Source organism: Lissotriton helveticus, chromosome 11 (assembly GCF_964261635.1).
Source record: "Lissotriton helveticus chromosome 11, aLisHel1.1, whole genome shotgun sequence".
Classification (NCBI taxonomy): domain Eukaryota; kingdom Metazoa; phylum Chordata; class Amphibia; order Caudata; family Salamandridae; genus Lissotriton; species Lissotriton helveticus.
Genome location: NC_136072.1, coordinates 817,080,565 through 817,103,078, shown reverse-complemented (window position 1 = coordinate 817,103,078; position 22,514 = coordinate 817,080,565). Strand labels below are relative to the sequence as shown.

At 46.8% G+C, this 22,514-nt stretch overlaps 1 protein-coding gene across 13 annotated transcripts in view; it reads right to left on the bottom strand.

Moving 5' to 3' along the window:
* The window catches only part of FAM178B (family with sequence similarity 178 member B), a 2,777,737-nt gene that overhangs the window by 2,074,634 nt on the left and 680,589 nt on the right, over positions 1-22,514 (bottom strand). For 10 of the 13 annotated variants that reach the window (XM_078666947.1, XM_078666951.1, XM_078666950.1 and 7 more), the window contains one exon: positions 5,220-5,289. The exons of the other annotated variants lie outside the window; for them this stretch is intronic. In XM_078666947.1, coding sequence (XP_078523073.1) covers positions 5,220-5,289 — 70 coding nt within the window. The remainder of the gene's footprint in view (positions 1-5,219; positions 5,290-22,514) is intronic. 13 annotated transcript variants of the gene reach the window in all.

Here is a 22,514-nt window from a genome sequence, read left to right as displayed (position 1 = left end):
TCACCTTTTACATTCACTCCAGACCCTTCCTCTCACTACCCCTACACAACACATAGTACTGCAAGATCAGTGCTCCAGCGTAGTCGCAGGTCGTAGCACGCCCGTCCCACAGCGGGACGGGAAGACCCCTATGATGAAGCATGACACCAAGGGCCCTTTTGGTGTGTGAGGGGTACTTAAGCAAACAATGTGTGCATCCAATCCAGGATTGGAAACACACTTCCTTGACACAGTAAGACACTTTATCAAGAAAACTCCCCCTTCAAGGTGGATCTTTTTGTTTTGATATCTGAAATCCTGACCAGGAGGCACGCTGCCCTGGTGTTACATATGGCTAAAAGAAGAGATTCAATAGGGGGGTGGAGGGAGGTGGAGGGAGGGCAAAGCTATCACGAGGGACTGTCCTACAGATTTGTTTTATTGCAATGATATGATGGATGCATAAACCGCTCTCCTGTCCAGTAGGGGTCACCCTACGGATATGTAGTCTCCATTATGTGCCTACCTTGCTTTGCAAAATTTAAACCTACAGTTACATTTCTATCTCACTGTCTATGTTGGTACGTTTGACGTAACTAAAGAGGCAGATTGTGTGCATAATGTGGACTTATGTTTCCTCATGAGATAATGTGAATTTGTGGTACAAAAAATGGTAATGTATGCCAGGGATCCAAGTTGCAGCAAGAACTTGATGTGATTTTATTTTGTTGTATGATTTACAAAAATTGAACACGTTTTAAAAAAAAGTATTTTACAATCGGAGCTTTTTGCCGAATTTTATCAAAGTTTGCTAGGCACACACAGATCGCAGCAGCGTGTGCCTTGTGGTTCTGAAGTTCTGGACTGGGATTCTGAAATTCTGGACTCGTGTAATTATTCTGAACTCGAGAATAATTACTTCATCATAACATGACAAATTTGGTATCAAAAGACCGAGAATGTCGAGTACATCATGTACAAGCATTTTCAGCCCATTTGAGTGACGATTTCCCCTCGAAATCGTCATTATCGTTCAGAACCCTTGGCTTCCATTTTATATACTGCAGCCATCTTGTGTGTTGCCCTTTACATAGGCCTTAATCCAGCTGAAATTCATTCCAGCAAGGACACGTACTCCTTAATCGACTTTCCTATGACCTATGCAAGTTGGAACCATTGCCCCAGGCCAAACTCGTTAGGTCAGTTCCCCTCCCAGTGGCCGAACAAGATAGCATCAAGGCTCAACAAGCCATAAAACCATTTCAGCGCGCACACCTGCCGTATCTCGCTCACATCTGTCTCCACTCCTTTTGTTCATTTTCTTTATGATGGGGAGGTGCCAGTTTTTATTGGGGGTCCAGTGATATCTGATGAAAGGTTGGGCCTTGCCAGGTGATTTGTTATGGGCAGCACGACGTGAAATATGTACATGTCATCATGACGCTGCTTTTCCTTTTGTAACCTAAACCTGTAAATGATATATTGCAAATTCGAAGAATGTTTGCCTAAAGCTGAATATTCTGTATAAAGAGAGAAGCCTGATTTTGTAAATTCGAGCAGTCTCCTGAGAATATACTTCCCCATGTGTTGTACTTCTAGGACACTTGTTACCTTGGTTGCAGCCAATAAATCGATCTTTGACTTCACCTAGAAGACTCTGAGTTTCTGTGGTCTGGATCAGGAAGAACCCGAGGTCTCTGGGTGTACCCTGACACCGCTGGGTTACCGGTGTCTGTGCCGGTTCTGAAAAACCCAGTACCTCAGTTGGCGCCCAACGTAGGGCAGCACTTTAGAGAGGATGGAGTTTCCCGATGTGGAGAGACCTGCCAAACGAACGAACTTAAAGCACAAACTGTGCAACGTGATGACAAGGAAAATCTTTATAATGTTGTGTATTTCCATGCTATTCAGTGTCATGGTATTTTTAATAAGTTATGTTTTATTCTCTTTTCGTGTAACATTTGCACCCACTGCATCACCCATACCTCCTCCCACTGTTGCCTCTCATTCTTTCCACCCTTTGCCTGATAACGAATCAAATAGGAGATTGGAGTTCATTAATAACTCCTTTGTTCAATTATTACACCAACACCAACTTGTAATGAACACAACTAACTGTTGGGTGTGCGGTCTTATGCCTCACACAACGGATAAATGTATCCCTTATTTGGTCCTGCCATTTAGTCACAATGGTTCTGTATGGGCATATAGGACAATGTTCATATATGTACACGAAATCTACCCCCTGCGTTCTGTAACAGACAATCCTAGAAAGAGTGCTCTAGTCAAGGGTATAGTAGACATGATTAAGGAAGGTTTTCTTATGAGACTATCCCTAGAGATGAGACACTATTATACATAGGATGGAACATGACTGGATATGGAGCTACTCTGAGTGAGAAACAGCAAGCTAAGAGATCGTCCCCGATTTGGATTGTACCCCATCAGGGTCATCTTTGTCTGCAAGGTAATGGCACGAATCCCAGGGCTCAGTTAGGGAAGAGTGCCTGTACTGAAACGTATGTTTTTGGATCTCAGACTTCCCCTGCGTTTTTAGCAGCTAAGGGTACTTATTTCATCTGCTACGATAGAGCCTATACATGGTTGCCCCCTGACTTCTCGGGCTCATGTTTTGTTTCCTTTCTGTTGCCTCCCACCTACACAGCAGCGGCAGACTACCACAGGACAAGGATAGTTAGAGGTGTCTTGAGTGAAGAAGACACTGCAGGTCAAGAATTTGGGGACTTTGCAAAGGGTTTTCTGCCGTTCTGGGGATCCATGGCTAACAGCAGGAACATTAGGCAATTAACAAGGGTAGTTGAGTCCACCGTGATTGAAACTACTGGTGCCCTTAGTAACTTGACTGCTGAGCTCCAGTCGGATCGACTTATGACCCTTCAGAACAGGGTCGCTTTAGATGTCATACTTGCAGACCGAGGTGGGGTATGCAGATTGATCCAATCTAGCTGCTGCATTTTCATCCCAGATAACGCTCCAACGGTATACCAGGCCATCTCCAAACTACATAAGATTTCCGAATCTATTCATGTGGATAAAGGAGATTGGTCGTTAATGGGATGGTTCTGGGAACTGATATATGCCTGGGGATGGAAAATTCTAATGGTCATTGGGATGGTCTTAGCCATTCTTTTCCTGTTCTGTCTCTGCATACAGTGTGCTCCTGCAATATGTGGCCTCTGTGTTACATCATGTGTAAGGAAGCCTGTGTCAAGAGATGAACTAAGTACTAGAATGATGTTACAGCAACATCTCAATGATTTAGGAATATAGATCTGGACTCAGATTAACATGAGAATAGATTAATTGCCTATATAAGGGCAAAAGGAGGGTTTGTGGTTCTGAAGTTCTGGACTGGGATTCTGAAATTCTGGACTCGTGTAATTATTCTGAACTCGAGAATAATTACTTCATCATAACATGACGAATTTGGTATCAAAAGACCGAGAATGTCGAGTACATCATGTACAAGCATTTTCAGCCCATTTGAGTGACGATTTCCCCTCGAAATCGTCATTATCGTTCAGAACCCTTGACTTCCATTTTATATACTGCAGCCATCTTGTGTGTTGCCCTTTACATAGGCCTTAATCCAGTAAAAATTCATTCCAGCAAGGACACGTACTCCTTAATCGACTTTCCTATGACCTATGCAAGTTGGAACCATTGCCCCAGGCCAAACTCGTTAGGTCAGTTCCCCTCCCAGTGGACGAACAAGATAGCATCAAGGCTCAACAAGCCATAAAACCATTTCAGCGCGCACACCTGCCGTATCTCGCTCACATCTGTCTCCACTCCTTTTGTTCATTTTTCTTTATGATGGGGAGGTGCCCGTTTTTATTGGGGGTCCAGCGATATCTGATGAAATGTTGGGCCTTGCCAGGTGATTTGTTATGGGCAGCACGATGTGAAATATGTACATGTCATCATGACTCTGCTTTTCCTTTTGTAACCTAAACCTGTAAATGATATATTGCAAATTCGAAGAATGTTTGCCTAAAGCTGAATATTCTGTTTAAAGAGAGAAGCCTGACTTTGTAAATTCGAGCATTCTCCTGAGAATATACTTCCCCGTGTGTTGTACTTCTAGGACACTTGTTACCTTGGTTGCAGCCAATAAATCGATCTTTGACTTCACCTAGAAGACTCTGAGTTTCTGTGGTCTGGATCAGGAAGAACCCGAGGTCTCTGGGTGTACCCTGACACCGCTGGGTTACCGGTGTCTGTGCCGGTTCTGAAAAACCCAGTACCTCAGCCTTAACCCTGTAGCTAATATACGTGGGAAACAGATATAGATAGTAATATACTTTGGTGATCAATGTTCATACTCTGGTAACTTGAAGGTCAAAGGTTTGAATTCTTTGTACCTAAATTAGCCTTTCATTAGATCCAGGCCTCAGACAGTATTAACTGTCTTTGCCCACACCTACTGTTTACAATATATATAGAAAAGGCTTTGGTCAGCCCCATGCTTATGATTGGGGTCCATCTAAAAATGCTTTGTACCCATTTCTAGATGGCTACCAGTGAGTGTGCTGGTATGCGCTATGGTGACCTACAAATGCAATTGTATTATTTTAACAAACTCTTCAAAGATGGCCACGTAGATGAGCCCGAATGGTGGTGGTCATAATTAAAAGGGTTTGTTAAAATGATACAAACCCTTTTCTAGGTGCCCGCTTCACATTAATGGAGACAATAGATCTCGCCAACAAACAACTAAAGAAGTCTGTAGCCGAGACCTAAGAAGGTTATTAGGACAAAGCAACAGTGTGTGTAAGAACAGTATACAAGGATCTCTGTCTTTGCCTGCACACTGAAAGAGGGTGTAGACTTAAGTCAAGAGGCACGGCTGGTAACAGAGCTTCTACATGGTATGGCCGCACAAATGTTCATGTGCGTCTTTATAAACTTCTTTTATACCAGAGTAAAATATCTGCTTTCCACAGACTGCCAGCTTGAAACATCCCTGAGTTCGAAAGAAGGAGAAACTGGCCATATCAGTAACATACCTGTGCATATTAGGAAAAGAGGTCTACAACATTCTTTGTGTTTCTTAATAGGAATAACAGTAATGGCAGCATTTGTAATGGATGTACCACAGGATAATGATGGGACTAGAGCAATCTGTGCACTTGATGCACTTTAATAAGAAAGGCAGTAAATGTTACTTTGAAGTTTGCTGCAAAGTGAAAGAAAAGAAGAATATTACTACATCTTACCTATTTGGGTGGATGACATTTGGTTACTTTTGCTCATATCACAGTTTTCCGAGTTCTTTTTCCTCGTTTCCTATAAAAAAATTAAATTAAGGCATGCAATTAGAGCACAGCTTTTATGGGCAATGATACACCAACATTTTGGAAGAGGAAAGTGGAAGATTATTTTTAAATAATCGGGAGAATGTATTTCTACCATTGACTTTCTTACTGTCTGCATCGGGTCTATAGGCGTGTATGGGACTTGCAAGTATGCTGCTGCAGGATCGGAAATCAGAAATTCAAATATAAGTTTTTGCTCTACCTGTCAGGAGCACTGAAAAATCGCTATGGCAGGCAGAGAAAGCGTGATAAAAATGTTGTGCACTGGCAGGAGCAGATTACTGGCAGCACATAATCCGAGTCACACAAGATCATCCCCTGGCATCTGAAGCCTGCTGAGGAATTGGGTTTTGTGTGCAGGAATCTGGAGGTGGGAGACTAACCTTGAACTTGGTAGTCTTCTGCCTGAATCCGGAGGGTTGGTATGTATGCCATCCATCCTTCAATGCACTGCCCCCTAACTCACCTGACTTTTCTGGGTAAGCTTAATTAGTGAACCAAGAGTCTCATCTTCAGAACCAGCATTTCAGGTCAACAATAAATCCACTGTCACGATATGCTGAGGAAAAAGTTTCTCTTGAGAAATAGATATTTTGGAACACCAGTGCCTCTGAAGGACTTTAGAGATGGGGCACACTTAGCCACCTGTGGCACGAGGGGCTCATTAGGTTTGGCGTTAGCTAAGACTTTTTGGTTTTACTAAAATGATATGTATAATATACTTACTTAAAGGGGCTTTCAACCACCTCTCTTCATAAATTGGTCTATTATTGTGTCATTCACATGTTGCTGCCACCCACTACCACATGCAGCATTGGGCAAAGGGTCAACCTACTTCTACCATTGCTAAACTTCACTTAGAGTGACCGCATTTTGTCCTCTCACAATGAGCACATTTCCATACAAAGTAGTTATTTCAGTGTCAGTGTTTTCTTTTTTCTTTTATTATTACTTTAGTGTTGCCTTTGTGTTTAGGGCTTGAGGTGAAAGTAGGTAGCGTTATACCAGAAGTGAGCACAGGCCAAATTGCACGTTTTATCAGTTCTAGTGTTATGTCAATGCTGTTGTAAATGACTGTTACTGCTGGCATTTCACAGCATGAGAAATTCTGACCATTTGAAGCTGTTCTGTATTAAGTTACCCTCTTACTACTTGGTACACAAATGGAAGGCTTGAAAATTATACAAATTAATTCATAAGCATACAATTCTTCAGAACACACTTATTCTGAATTTAATTTCACCAATGGTTCTTTAATAAACTTTGTCCAGGAAGAAACCTGGCCTTTATCGTGTTTAATTTGGGGCACTTCTAACACTTTCTTTTACCTCTTTGTACCTTACCTTTTTTCTTCTATCCTAACTTCTTCCTTTCTTTCTTCCTTTGCTTCTTTGATTTGTTCCTTCTCTATTACATGATTTCTCTCTTGCTTTCTTTACCGTTTTCTTTCTTTCTGGCTTCCTGCATTCCTTCCTTACGTCTATCTTTCTTTCTATCCTTTAGTTTTTATTTCTCCCCTTTTTTTCTTTCAGTCTTTCTATCCTTTTTCTTTCTTACTTTCTGGCCTCTTCTATCTGACTTCAACTCAGCTGGGAAAGTTTTATGAAGAAGACTAAGAGTCAGACGAGCTTAATGGAGGGGTTGAATGAAAAGGGAAAGAAGGTTTGTAGGAAGAAGGACGGGTGACATGTAATTTATGACTGCAGAGAAGAATGCATGGGATGCATAGGTGACTGATAGGAAACAGATGTATGGGTGGTTGAAGGATGGGTGAAAGGTGAAAGAAAGGATGCCTGCCTGGGTGGATAAAACTGTATGGGTGATAGGAATCTTCCAGAGGGTTGGATGGGACAAACTCAAAGGCAAGCAAGGAAGCACACATGTGTGGTGGTTTAAAAACAAATTATGAATGTATGTTGTTGGTGAAAGGTTTGTTGAGAGATTAAGAAGAATGATAGCCATGTTTACTTGAAATGGATGGATGCCTGGATGGTATTCAATCATAGCATAGGTGGAGACTGTCACTGGATGAAGACAATGTAAAAGAAAAATAAACCGTGCCAGAGTAGCAAAGCCATGGATCAAGAATAGAATAATATTTGAATACAAAAAATATAATGCTAGAAGAACAATGCAATGATAAATGGAAAAAAAACACTGGGAAGAGAAAAAAGGACTGTTTTATCCAAGGTTTTTGATTCAGGGTTATATTTCAGAATGTAAATGTAAATGTAAATGTGCTGGATTTGTAAAGCGCACGGCTGCCCTTAAGCGTCCCGGCGCTTGCTTAGGGAACCCGTCCTGGTATTCCCCTGTGAGAAACCCCGGCAGGGTGTCCACAAGGTGAAAGCCAGGCATCCCGCCGCGAGGGGCCGTAGTGGAGATTAAGCAAGCTATTGCCCAGAGTCGCAGAGTGTGAACCCGTGAATCGAGTAGGCACCGGAGCGAGAATTGTCGAGTCCATGGACTTTTTTTTAGGACTCAAGACCCCGCCGAGCCGGGAATTGAACCCTGGTCCCGGGCTGACCTCTGCTTCCAGTGAGTTGAGTAGGCACCAGAGCGAGAATTGTCGAGTCCGTGGAATTTTTGAGCCCGAGACCCGCCGAGGCGGGGAATCGAACCCTGGTCCACGGTCGATCTCAGCTTCCGGGTCTGCCGCCTCTAACCACTGAGCCACGCTTCTCCCTTGACTCACCGTAGTTTGCAAGCACAGCATATATATTGTGTATGTATGTACCCATGCCCACCCATTATCAATCGCCTCCCTCGACTCCGAGGCCCACTCCCTACCTATGTAATTTTCGACCATGTCAGCCTGCCATGGGTAGCCTATCGGCTGCATGGTTGGTCACACAATCAATCAATAGTACCTCACGTTGTCATATATAATCAATGATCATTTTGGGACAATGACGGTCTCCACTGGGGCGGGACTAATGTTCATGATGACTGGCTCGTCATCATACTCCACTTCAACATCTACCTCCATAACTCTAAGGCTTTCTGGAACCTTCCTTTTTCCTAGTCCTGTCTTGTGGGCGTGATGTATCTCCAACTCAGACTGAGGAGAGATCCAAGTTGTGTCTAGCTCATCAGAAGGGGGTTTGGGGAAGAAGTTGATGGACTAACCCTTCTTTTCCTTGCTGGGGATCTGGAAGACAATGGATCTTCTGAAAAAGTGGCTTACTCTTCTTCCTCTGCAGAAAGCTTGATCTCCTGAACTGCCCCTACTTCGGGAGGAACAGCTACTATTGGGATGATTGCGGCTGTTGTTGCCACTTATCTGAGTTTCCTGCATTGATTGGGTACTACTTTGCGATAACGATAAGTCAATTTGGACATCACTACTGGTCGGCGATGGCTGCCTCTGCAACAGACATAGGCTTGGGCGTGGGTTTATGGGGTGGGTCCACTGATGCGGGGGTGCTGTTCCCAGCTTGATCCCCTAACACCGATGCTGCAGGTGCAATGTTTTGTTTCCCAAAAAAGGTCTTGGGAGACAAAACGGCTCTTGGTAAGTGGCAATGCCTTCTTCTCACTGGCAACTTTCTTGAAACTGGACCTGGTACCTTTCTTTGGGGCTATCTTGAAGATGTCCGCAGCAGGCAATGGCACAAGTTGAAGAGATGTCTGTGGTCACACGTCATACGATATCATGCGCACGCAGCAGGATTTCTGTCTGGCAATACAATGGGTGATGTCATCTCCTCTTTTGTGCACCTAAAAGCAAAGAAGAAGATCATCAGTGAAACATGGCATTCATTGTTGTGGTTCAATTATTACTAGTACAAACAAACAAATATAATAAATAACTTAGTGTGTGCTCACACTTATTAGTGTTATTAATATTATTACATTTATTACCTCAGGCATTAAGAATAAATAACAATACAGTGTAGCCAATTGTAAGACTTTGACTACAACAAGGGCTTTCATAGTTGGAGTACTAGTGTACAGTACACTCAGGAAGGATAGGAAAGAAGAACAAGAATAAAAATAGAAATGTAACGGACCCGGTTTGGCATTGTAAATCATGTGGAATTCAGCATTCAGGGAGCTGCAGCTGACAATGGAGAGAAGCAATAAGCCAGGAGGAACTAATGAAAGACATACAGGCCTAATGCAGAAGCACACTGGCTGCCCCTTCACAAAATGGCAGCCAGCCACATGGCCAGGCCACAACAACAAGTAAGGGAAGACAGACAATGCAGGCCTATGGCAAAAGCATACTGGCTGCCTTCACAAAATGGCAAGCAGCCACATGGCCAGGCAACAACAACAAGAAAGGGAAGACAGACAATGCAGGCCTATGGCAGAAGCACACTGGCTGCCTTCACAAAATGGGCCCAAGCCACAGGACCAGGCAGGCCACAACAAGAAGCAATAAGCCGAGATGAACAAAGGAAAGAAGACAAGACCACCAGTCACATGGTCACTCACACCAACAAGCAGGAGGCCTGGAAAACAATGAACTCCAGCAGGCCTATATGGACACAGACTTAACAAAATGGCTCCTGGCCACACGGGGAGGCTCAGCCAAGGCAAATGCTGGCTCATTAGTACAAACACCCACACACTGGCCAGACAAAAAAGACATGCTAAACAACACAGCTTTAATGCAAAAATGCCAAAAACAAAAATCCAAAGGGCTAAAAAAAGTTTATAAGTTACACAACAACCACACACATCAAACAAAGGCATTTATTTAAAACACACGAAAAAAAAGTGAAATACCAAAAAAACACGTTTTGCATTTCAATCCAATGTCATCTATGCCCTAAATGATGTTTAACTTCAACAGGCACCTCATAAACAGTTGTTTCATGCACCCATGAGTAGCTCTGGGACTACCGGCTGTAAGGCCTATTGGCAGACTACTAGCTAGTGAATTTAATAAATATTGCAAATTGATTTCAAAAGTTGGAGAAAATGTAGTGATATGTGCCACATGTTTCCTTAATAAAAGAAGAAAAATTACAAAGAAATAACTAGGCCCCTAGTAAAACTACAGTCCACCCACCAGAGTACATTTTTGAATTCAAATTTGTTTTATTGGTTTCAGGAGCACCATTAGTCATTACATTGCAAGGGAGGTATAGTAGGCATAGAAGGCAATCAAGCAAATAAGATATGCAGTATTCAGAAAACGTATGATTGAACATTTGCGTTTGATAAACATTGACCTGGTACTGGAAGTGCAAACTCCCCCTGCTATGCAGCAGTGAAATCGTAAGAAGAAAAAACCCCAACTGTAACCCCTCCCGCTCCCCCGCCCTTCCTCCCGGTTCCCACCCCGCCCAGTGTGCCGATATCGTGGGGCAAGCAGAGCCCTGATCATGTAGTAGCTGAAGCAATCACTCAGGTGGATGTGTGGAGTCATTTGTGTTCGCGGTGAGTCTCAGAATGCGCAGGTATTTGGGGCACGTGATCTCATTGAATTCCCAGGATAAAAGGGAGAGCAGTGGAAGCCACACTTTCTGATAAGCGGCCGTGGACTGTGTAAGCGTAGCGTGAATGCGCTCCATGCCCAGAGTATACCATATTTTATGTAACCAACCCGTGTGAGTAGGTCTGGTGGTGGAGCCCCACAGGGACAGGACATGTGGTGTGCGGCCTGCATGGCTACTCCCATCTGGTGACCTCTAAGGGATTTCAGGGGGAATGTGAGTGCATTGGGCAAACCCAAAATGGCATACGCCGAGAATCTTGGAATTTCGGTATCAAATGTGGAATCGATGTCGTCTAGGACAGCCTTCCAATAGTCTTGAACCTCGCGGCAGTCCCAGAGGAGGTGAGTCAGAGTGCCCCTTTCCCCGCAGCCCCTCCAGCATAACGCGCTTCGTGCGGGGTTGCCCTTATTGAGCCGAGCTGGCGTGAGGTGCCAGTATATGGCCAGCTTCGTCGCCGTTTCCCTGGCAGCCGTGTTGCGAGTGGTGTGTGCAGCTCTATAGTAAACATAACTCCATTCCTTGTGTGACAAGGCCCTCCCCAGTTCTGCCTCCCAACGCCTCTGGCCCGCTGTTTTGCCTGACGGGGGGTAGGTGTAAGTATTTTGTAAAGGTCCGTAATAAGATGTTTGTCTGAGTCTCTCGTCACTAGCCATTTCTCGAAGACTGTCATGGGTCTGCCGACTAAGGGGACTACGTCCGGGTGGGGGAGCCAATGTCGGAGCTGGAAATATTGAAATAGATGAGGGGATACAACATCGTAGCCTTGGATTATGTCTTTAAGGAGGAGGAAACCCCGCAGGTCAAAGAGATGACCAGCGGATAAACTACCAATTCCTCGCCATTGCGGAAAGGCTCTAGGAGCATTGCCCGGTGGGAACTCCGGGTTATCCAGAACAGGCATAAGGGGAGAGGGGAAGGTGGTGAGATCCCTCTTGACCGCGACCGCGTTCCAGACCTGCATGACAGTGCGAGTGATAGGAGACCGTAAAAGGTAGAGTGGTCGGTGTTGTCTGGGAAGGAACGGGATCTTCCAAAGGGAGGTGCCCGCCATTGCTTTGTCCTGGAATAACCAGCGTTTCTCGGACTCTGGCCTGAACCACTCCACCAAGTATCGGAGTTGCGCCGCCTGAAAATATTGCAACAAGTTGGGGATACCAAGACCTCCCTCATCCGTAGTCCTATAGGCTAGGTGTTTATGTAGGCGCGCCCGTTTGCCCTCCCAGATGAAATGATGGATGGCGGCTTGGAGGGCCTGAATGGTACCCCCGGGGGGAGCATCGGGAGAGTCTGGAAAGAGTATAGGATCTTAGGCAAGGCCGACATCTTGACCACCGCTATGCGACCCAGTAGTGAGAGTGGCCGTTTGGCCCATCGAGCTAGGTCAGACCTGATACGGGAGGAAGGGCTGCGTAGTTGAGAGTCAGCGTGGAGTCCATGGAAGCCGTGAGCGTGATGCCTAGGTACGGGAGGTGTGCTGCGGAGGGGACCCCTCCTCTGTAAGCAGGTGGAGGGGTGTGCGCGTGGACGTTCCTGCCCAAGGGTAAAATGAGGGACTTCCCTTTATTGATTTTGAAGCCGGAGATGGCTCCAAATAATTCAAGCTCCGTCAGGAATGCGGGGACGGAGCGATCCGGGGCATCCAGAGCAGCGATGATATCATCTGCATAAAGGCCTATTACATGGGGCTCCCGGCCGAAGGTCATGCCTCGGATGGTAGGGTTGTCGCGGATCTTTTGCGCAAGAGGCTCTACATAAAGGGCGAAGAGAAGGGGCGAAAGGGGGCAACCCTGCCTCGTGCCCCGCTGAATCTCAAAGGGAGCAGAGTGCAGGTCTCCCAGGCGGACACAAGCTTGGGGGCGGTGGTAGCAGCTCGCGATCCAGGCCTGAAACCTGTCCCCCACTCGAAAGCGCCGCAGGACTTGCTGGAGGTAGTGCCAGTCCACCCGATCGAACGCTTTCTCCGCGTCTATAGCCAACAACGCGGAGTCCGAGTTCTGGAAGTGGGCCTTATCAATCAGGTGTAAAATACGTTTAGTGTTGTCGCTGCATTGGCGATTGGGGACAAAGCCAGATTGATCAGGCTCCAAGATCCCGGGTAGTCATGGGCCGAGGCGCGCAGCCAAGATCGCCGTAAAGATCTTCAGGTCCAGGTTAAGTAGGGATATGGGGCGGAATGCTGAACAGCTGGAGGGTTTTTTGCCTGGTTTGGGTAGCACAATAATCTCAGCCGCCAGCATGTCTGGAGGAATGGAGCTCGGACCCTCGAAGGAGTTGAAAAGCTGGGTGAGGACCGGGGCCAACAGTTGGCAGAAGGTTTTATAAAACCCGGCTGAAAAAACGTCAGGTCCTGGGGATTTCAGAGGGCGAAGACGAGAGATAGCTGCAATGACTTCGTCTAAGCGAATAGGGGCGTCTAGGGAATCTACATTGTCCTGAGACAACTCCGTTACATTCGCCGATTCCAAGTATCGGTGAACCTCCTCCGGCGAGACGTCATCGGCTTTGTATAATGTAGCGTAAAACGTTCTGAATGCTTCTGCTACCTGGGTCTCACCCGAGATGTCCTGACCGGAGTCATCTGTCAGGCTAGTGATTTGGGAGTTTTGGGCCTTCGCTCTCAGGGCGCTAGCAAGTAAGCGGCCTGTTTTGTTCCCCCCGACGTAATAAGAATGACGGAGGCGCAGGGCGGCAAAATCCGCCCGATCCGTATCTAGGCTGGCCAGTTGAGCTCTGGCGGATTTTAGTTGTCTCCAAACTCTCGGAGCGCAGGTGCGACTATGGACCCTCTCGAGTTCCGAGACGCGAGCCGTGAGGTCAACCCTCTTCGCTTTGCGTTCCTTGGCCTCCGCTGCTGCAATGGCAATGAGCTCGCCCCGGGCCACCGCTTTCAAGGCCCCCCATAGAGCGGTCGCAGAGGTCTCGGGAGTGTCGTTAATCGCCAGGTAGTCGGTAAGGCATGTATGAAGTTGTTTGGTGACTTCCGGCCGCTGTAGGAGGGTCTCGCGCAATCGCCATGACCCAGGGGGGCGAGCGGACCTGGTAACTTGTAGTATCAGTTCCACAATGTCGTGGTTCGATAACGCCGCGGGAGTAATGTTTATGTCTTTGAGAATCGGGAGCAGTTCGGAAGAATCCAAGATGTGGTCTACCTGGCGTAGGTGTGATGAACGTGAGAGTAGAACGTGAAGTGTGATGTGGTGGGATGAGCGGATCTCCATAGGTCCACCAGGCCCCGGTCACGCAGCCAGTCCCTACCAGCAGCCGTTATGGCTCCCGTGTCCCCATACCGACGACCCGACCTGTCCATGTCCGAGTCCATTACTAAATTGAGGTCGCCCCCGACAAGCAGAAGCGAGGCAGGGGAATGAAGAGATTCGGAGGTAGCCTGTTTCAGAAAAGTTTCCTGACCTGAATTCGGGGAATATAGTGAGGCAATCGTGAAGCGCTGTCCCCCCAGGAGAAAGGTGTATGCCAGCAATCTGCCCTTAATCTCCCCCTCCCTGTCCCCTACGCAGCCACGGAAGCGCTTGGAGACTAAAATAGCCACTCCCGCCTTCTTAGTTGGAAGCGAGGAAAAGAACTGTTGGGGGAAAGCGCGCAAGCGCATCCTATGCCAATCTTTAGGTAAGAGGTGGGTTTCTTGGAGTAAGCATATGTCTGCTCCAGAGTTCTCCAGGCACGATATCACCGCCCTCCGTTTAATCGGATTGTTCAGACCCTTAACATTAAATGTCAGTACCTTCAGACTGGACTCCATCTCAGGGGGTCACGGAAGCCATGAGCTGTGTGATTGCAATCTCCTGTCGGGACTGAAGGCGCGAACGCAGCGCTTTCACTGCTGACACTTCCCTTTCGGCACACTGGGTCCCCCCTCCCAACCCACCCTGAACCACCCCCCCAAACAACCAACTGTCAAACTGCCTATTCAGAATCCAAACCCAGTGTTCCAGAACTGAACGTTCCACAATACATTTTTAAACAACAATGAAAAGTACAAAAAATTGTAGGTGCAATGCCCCAATCAAACAAACAACACCAATTTTTACACTTACTCGTGAAATCTCAAATTGAAAAGTCCTCAAATCCAAATATATATGATGCAGCAGACCCAAAGAGTGATCCTTCCATCTCCAAATCCAAAAAAAAGGTGAACAGGAGATGGACAAAGCACTAGGAGGAGCCTTCTGGACAGGATCAGGAAGTTGGAGACTCTGGGGCACTTCCTTCCTTTTAAAAAAAGTAAAAAAAGAAAAAGGACTCCTTGCACAAAAAAGTACAGCCAAATGTCAATCTGAGAAGGTTTGATGCTGCTTAGAAGAGAACCATCTCCAGATTGCAAATACTGCGTGTTCGAAGTCGCAAACTCTTGCAGGACGTTGCGGCCACCTAGAAAATGTTGTGGTGCCCGCGAACGGATGGGAAATCTCCTAGGCGGTTGCAGACACCCGGTAAGCCCCTACTGTGGACACGAAAATGCATTTTGGGCCAGCAAACACAAAAGCTCCATTGCAGAGTGCTGAGTTTTTCGGCAACTCAACGTTCTATGTGGAATGCGGATTTGCCGAAAATACGCAAACTCCACAAGCCGGAGCGGAGTTTTATGCTCAGGGTTAGCTTTGAACCACTCCTCTTCAAGGCGTGGTTCAATAGTATCTTGGCATCACATACCAAATAGAGAGGTACCATCTTTCCTGCTTCGTTCTTTGTGAAAAATGCAGTCTAACGAATAGAACCATGTCCCTAAAATGAACGAAAGAACAGTTCAAATGACTCTCAACAGAGAGTAACCAAAGTGCATAACATGGCATCACCAACAGAAGGAAGTCCGTAATGCTGCAACCAGATTTGTGAATGCAGTCCACAGGAAAACAGTCATCCACAGGCACTTCAGTTCTATGTGGATTCTGAACCTGAAAAGAAGAGGAAAATGAATCCCATCTCAAAAAAGATAGAATCAGAAGGTCAGGCTAGTAGAAACAGTCTGTACTATAACAGTCACTTTGACATCAATGATACCATACATCTTACCTGTCCCAACAGGTGGGATAATCCTCGCCTTTGTGTCCTTATTAGAATCTAAAATTCTTGCAGCAAATGCTAGAAAATGTTCTCTTGAATGGCAGGATCAGAGGCTCCGATTATGCTGGTTCAAAGCTGACCAACAACGGAAGAAACATGACCAATAGGTTTATGAATAACAAAATCTTAAACATAGAATCAGATGACCAATCAGCAGCATGAAGAATATCTTCTTTTTTTTGAAAATTTGTTTATTTGCATATTAATTAGAGCATAGCGCGGTACAGTTAACATACAAGCAATCGCATATTGATACGCCCTATGTTGGATAATAATTTCAGATGTTACATAAATTTTCTGTTTCGTTGTATTTGCAGTTAACCAAACAGAACCCCCAAGAAACCTTCCACCCATCACCCCTTTCAAACCCACCCTAGGCACTCATAATTCGTAGCTGCGTATATACATTGGTATTTGGCTACTCCCAAAAACAGCTCTTGTCTAATACAGTAGTTTTTGCAATCAGTCAGAGACATAATCAAAAGATGTGTGGGTTACCCCAATGCGGTGTATCGTGGTGCACCATTCACGTCCGTGGCAATTTGTAATGTATTGTGGACAGGTTGCAATTCAAACTGCAGAGAACGAGTCATTAGATTCATCATCTCTCTCTGCCTCGAAAGCCCCTAGTATTGTAAACCAGTCTAGCGATATCAATGTCTTCCTATGGCCCCTACGTTCCTCGCATTGTAGCGCCTCCCCTTCTGCCCTGCCCCATCGTATAACCTCTGTCCTCCACATGTCATGGTCGGGTGGTTTGGGCGATTTCCATCGCATGGTTATCGCGCGTTTCGCAAGCAGCATAGCCATATCAGTGAAGCGTGTCGACACACTCCTTTTACGCGCCGCTGGCCCTAGCCCTAATAGTGTATGTTCCAAGGTAAGTGCTAGTAGGGGCGCACCGGCTTTGGTGAGCGATTCGTGTATAGTGGTCCAATAGTAGCCCAGTTGCGGGCAGTCCCATAACATGTGTAGCAGTGAAGCATCATCCGTTCTGCATCGGGGGCAGGTGTCTGCAGCGTTAGGGAACATAGCGTGTATACGGCGCGGCGTGAGATACGCCCTGTGCAATATCATCAATTGAATAAATTTTAGCTTCGGGTTTCTAGACACTTTTTTGGGGGTATTGTAGGATACGCTCCCATTCTTTATCTTCGAGCGGCCTTCCAATGTCGCCCTCCCATTTGGCCTTTAGGGGCAACAGTGATGTCGCCCTCCCCGCTCTGATGCCAGTAGTAAGCTATCTAGTCAGGTGGCTTCCCGTTCCCATGAGGTATTGCATTGTTAGTAATGGGTTTATGGGTGGCTCTTCGCCATCCCGCGCCCATATCGTTGTCACGTAATGACGTAAACCAGCATGTATGAGGAACGAACCTCCCGGTACGTTATGTGTGGTTCTGAAGTCCTCAAAGGACAGTATGCGTCCATCCGATGTGTGTTACCCCTGCGTCGTGCCATGGTGTGAGTTTGTGGGCCGAGAGTGTTCCCGATTCCAGTGGGATACCTAGTAGTGGAATTGTAGGGGCGTATGAAGTTGTTGGAGTCGTGTACTTCACTGCCTTCCGCTAGTATTGCGGGGGGGTGTCCCTAGGCAATTCCGCTCGGGGCAAGAGCAATACATGAATCTTCCCTACGGAACGATCCTCCTCGGTCATGTCGATCTCATGTAGGTTCCGGCCTGCCAGCCAGTATGCCAGCCATTGCAGTTGACAGGCAAAATTATAGGCCCGGAAGTCCGGCACCCCCAGTCCTCCAGTCCCAGAGGTAAGCTGTAGTTTAGCAAGTCCTATGCGTCTCCGTCCCGACCCCCATATTAGCTCTGTCAGTAGCGTATCCAGTGCCCTGAAAGTTGTCGCTGGGATCAGGAATGGCAGGTTAGTGAAGAAGTAAATGAGTCGGGGGAGCACCACCATCTTGGAGACTGCTACTCTACCCACCACCGACAAAGGCAGTGATAACCAGAATTGTATCTGTGATTTTAGCACCCGTATTGCTCTGCCCAAGTTGCCGTCTATCATTTCCTCCGCACCTCTGTAGATTTGAATTCCAAGGTAGCGGAAAGTTGTATCTGTCATTTGGAAAGTGTACGGCGGGAAAAGCAGTGATGTAGATGGACCAGTGGCTTTAAAGCAATATCCATACGACTTGGGTTCGCTTATCGTGAGACCCGACAACAATCGGTATTCTTCGAATAGCGTGGGTATTGGGTCTAGGTCACCCCGCAGGTCACGGAGGTACAGGATTATATCATCCGCATATGCGGACACCACGTGAGTCGTCCCGCCTCTCTGAATGCCACGGTGAGAAGCGTCCTTCCGGAGCCTACAGAGGAGCGGTTCGAGCGCCAGTATAAATAAGAGCGGGCACCCCTGTCTGGTACCCTTGAAAAAGGCCAAGGGTTCAGAGATACATCTAGACGTACGTACCCGCGCAGTAGGCCAACATGAAGAATATCTTCTAGCCTAGATCCCAGTGCAAAAGCTTTGGACCCCATGGCTTCTCTAGATGAATGAGCACCATACTTGGATGCATCAATGCCAGCTTCCAACATGACCTAAAGGACCCAATGGGCCAAGATCACTGCCGAAACCAGACAGAAAGGCTTCTGAATAGCTAACAACAGAGGACCCAGAGGGTCAGCCCTATGTGCCATAGTCCGTTTCTCATAAACTTTTAGACATTTAGTACACAAACTTTGCATTGTGGGGTAAAGTAGGATAATCAATGGACCGAGACATAGTTTATGTCCTTTTCGAAATAAGAAACAACACACCTTCTGGAGAATATAACCTAGCTGCAAGGTCCAGAGCTTGTACATCCGACACTTGTCGGCACAAAATCAAACATGAAAGCATAGTTAACTTAACAGAACAGTGTTTCAAGGTTAAAGCAGAATTGTCAGACCATGACTTTTGTAACAGAACATTTGTCACATCCCATAACTGAGAATATCTAATCTTCGGTGGGTGAACCACCCTAATACACACTAGAGGATGGATACCTACCGGCTTGCCGTCAATGAGGTCGTGACCAGCAGACAAAGCAGACCTGAAATTATTTACTGAACCTGTAACAGAATCCCGATTCAGCACATTCAGAAAGGAATTTTAAAATATCTTTTAACTCAGATCCCACGGGATCCACCTTCCTTTGAAGGCACCCACCTACCCATCTCTTCCATGCAGAAGAATATCGTTTCCGGGTGGAAGGAGCCCAAGCCTGGTATATAAAATCAGCAGCCACCAATGAAATCTGGCCATGTCTCCCGATATCTTCCTAGCCATGAGAGTCAACTAGTTTTAAAGAATCTGAGGATGTGGGGATCCCACTGGTTCCAAGAGAAGACGGGGGAAGACAGGAAGAAGAATGGGAAGGGGAAGAGACATTTCCAGAAGGGTCAGAAACCAATACTGTATTTTCCCTATCAGAGTAATCAGCACAAGGGTTGCTGATTGGTACCTGGCCTGAGCTGTGACCCTTGGAATTATGGCAAAGGGTGGGAATGCATAATGCACGGTACCAGTCCACGACTGAAAAAAGGCATCTGACTCTAGAGCCAACGGATCCGGTCTCCAGTGGTGAAAATCTTTAAATTGGGCATTCAAGCGGGATGCAAAATGGTCGACCTGACACGCCTCCAGAAAAGCTCATTCTTCTGGAGGATATGGGGATGGAGTTTCCAATTGCTGTAATCCAAAAGGAAGTTGGAATTCCAATCTGTCACAAGATTGTCCTTGCCCAGAAGGAACACGGTAAGAACAGTTATCTTCTGGGAAAGGCAGAAGTGCGAACATTCCCAGGCAATGTTCGCCAGAAGGTGGGATCTGGTCCCCCCCCAAGCGAGTGATGTAACAAATCCCTGAGACATTATCCATCTGATAGGAAGCAGCAATTGCTCCTGAGGGGAGATAGGGACCGAATGGCGAAGGAGCCTGCCAGGAGTTCCAAACAGTTAAAGGGCAGTCATAGTTCTCCGGAAGACCAAGGATCTCGGGCAGAAAAATCTCGGCATCTTGCATCCTAACCCCAAGAACTGGCATCTGATTCTATGACAAAGTCTGAAGACGCTTCGAAAATGGCCTTGACATTTCATGTATCCATGTGAAGGAGCCACAATTGAAGCTCTTCCTGAGCGTCGAAGGACAACAGAACCAGATGGTCCTACCTTAAACCCGGCTGAAGATACAGAATTTTCAGGTGTTGAAAAGCCCTGTAGTGTAACAGATCAGGGAGCACTGACTGAATCGAAGACAATAGCAACCCCACAGTCAAAGGCAGGGATCTCAAAGGCCCCATTCTGTTTGGATAGAGTAGATTTCAAATCATGTTTGTTGAATTTCACTTTCAGAGGCAGAAGCAGCAATTGGGATTTGAAGGAATCCATCTTAAACCCAAAACATTCTACCTGATGCAAGGGAATCATCATGGAGTTTTTTGGAATTGATCACAAGCCCCAATCCTGTAATAGGGACACTGTCAAGGACAGTTGTGCCATCAGTTGATTTCTGTCCTGTGCTAAGAGAAGCAGACGTTTGGTAAACACCCGGGGGCTGATTGGAGACGGAAGAGAAGGGACCGGTACTTGTACCATTGACCTCTCCAGCTGAACTGAAGGTACCATCTGTGAGAGGAACAAATCTTGACGTGGCAATAAATCACAAAGGGGTTGAACTACCTGAGGTTGAGATCCAGTCTCTGACCTCCACCCTTCTTTTGAACGAGAAGAGCAATTTACTTACCTTCTGTAACGCTTTTTCTGGTGGATACATTATCTGCCTCTGGGTTCCTCACCTTTTGAATTACCCTTGCGTCAGTATTCCACAGAATCTTTTTTTATAGCTCTCCCATGTCGACGAGGATGTCACAATAGCACGGCAATGCTCTCAGCCCTGTGTGATATCATTGGAGCCATAAGAAGACCTCGTCGGCATGCTGACATCAGTTCCTCCCATTTTTTCCGTGCCTTTGAGGCGAACGGTTGAACTGACAACATTTTGCAAATATACACAGTATACAATATATGCACCAATATACACAGTATATTATTCAAAGGATAAGGGAGACTGGAAATACTAGACATTTCCAAGCAACAAGCTACATATTTCAAAAGACAAGAAATACCAGTAATGTTATACTCAAAATTATGTTTGGTATAGTGTTGGAACCGGAGGTCTCTGGTTGGCACAGGTATGCACTTGTGACAAGCAGGGACCCTCAGCTCCACGTCAGGGCAAGGGAACTACTCCTTCGAATAACCCCTGCTCACCCTCTAGGTAGTGTGGCGCGAGCAGACAAGGCTAATCCTCAGGGCGAAAGTAAGTTAAGCATTTATGATCACACACAGTAAACCCACTGACCCACCACAAATGGACACCAGTCGTGTAGTTGTATCAAAAATACGTATACTTTATATAAAAGGTATATTCAAGCAGGATTATCACAAGACCATATAACATGTAACGATTCGAAGCCAACAGATGGTACTTAGGCAAGCTTTAGTCTTTAAATGTTCGTTGTTCGGCAAGGTACGATGACAGGGAAATAAGAACGTTGCGGACCCTAGATCCGATAGGAACTCGGGACGGAGTTCACGTTTACCTTGCTTGTGGAAGTCTGAGGCGTTTCAGGCGCGGCTGGGTGGTACTCGTGGATCTGTGAGGGGAGTCACGTTCTACGGCAGACAGGTGCAACACCAGGCTTCCGGTACCACTGTACGGGGAGGCCTTTCTTGAGGTGCAGCACGGGTTTTGGTATGCAGGAGGGCAAAGTGAGACAGTCGGGTACGTTACGACGTACGGACCGTCCGAGGTTATGGAATGCGCTCCGTGCAGATTCCGGCGGGAGAAGATAAGAGGTGCACAACGCGCTCCGTTAGCGGCGAGGTGACAGGAGAGCGGGCGGCCCGGCACTGAAGCGGAGAGCGACTCAGGGATGAGCGGGCTCTCTACGGCGGGGCGACCAGGCTCCGAGCTGTCACGACCTGGGAGGGGACGAAGGCACCCGAGTCACAACTCCGGCGAGGGAATAAGAACTAAGGCCCAACAGCAGACAGGCACAAGCAGATAGAACCCAATGGTCCTGGGGTTCCGTTCAGGGGGCTAGCTCTCGATCAAGCCCTTGGAGATCGTTTCAGGCACAAGTCTACAAAGTCCTTTCTGGTCCTTTCCTCTCCGTTCTCAGCAAGGCACCACTGCAGGCCAGTCTTACAGGATTCAGACCGGTTTCCATCCTTCAGCTTCTCTTGGTCCTTCTAGTCAGGCAGAGGTTCGTCGTGGTCAAAACTGGATCTGATTTGTAAGGAGCGGAGCTCCTATATTTATACTGAGATTCTTTTGTCTTTGCAGGCCAGGGGGCCTGAGCCTAGTTCAACCCGGTTCTGGAGTATTCTGTTTACAGGAAGCTGCCGTCTTCTTTCAGAGTGCGGGCAGGGACATCAGACGCTCCGCAGGGGGGTGGAGCCAGCATTGTGGTGGTGGAGCACAACCCTACTCAGAGTCAAGGACTACTCCGCCCACCCATCCTGGTGCAAGCACCCTATTCACCACCTGGGGGTCCCAACTGTCCCCGGGAATCTCCCAGCCCTGTCACTCACACAAACCCAGACAACAGATACACATCCTGGCAGAGGCGGGCTAAATAGTTAGGCGCGCAAAGGCTATCTTTCTAA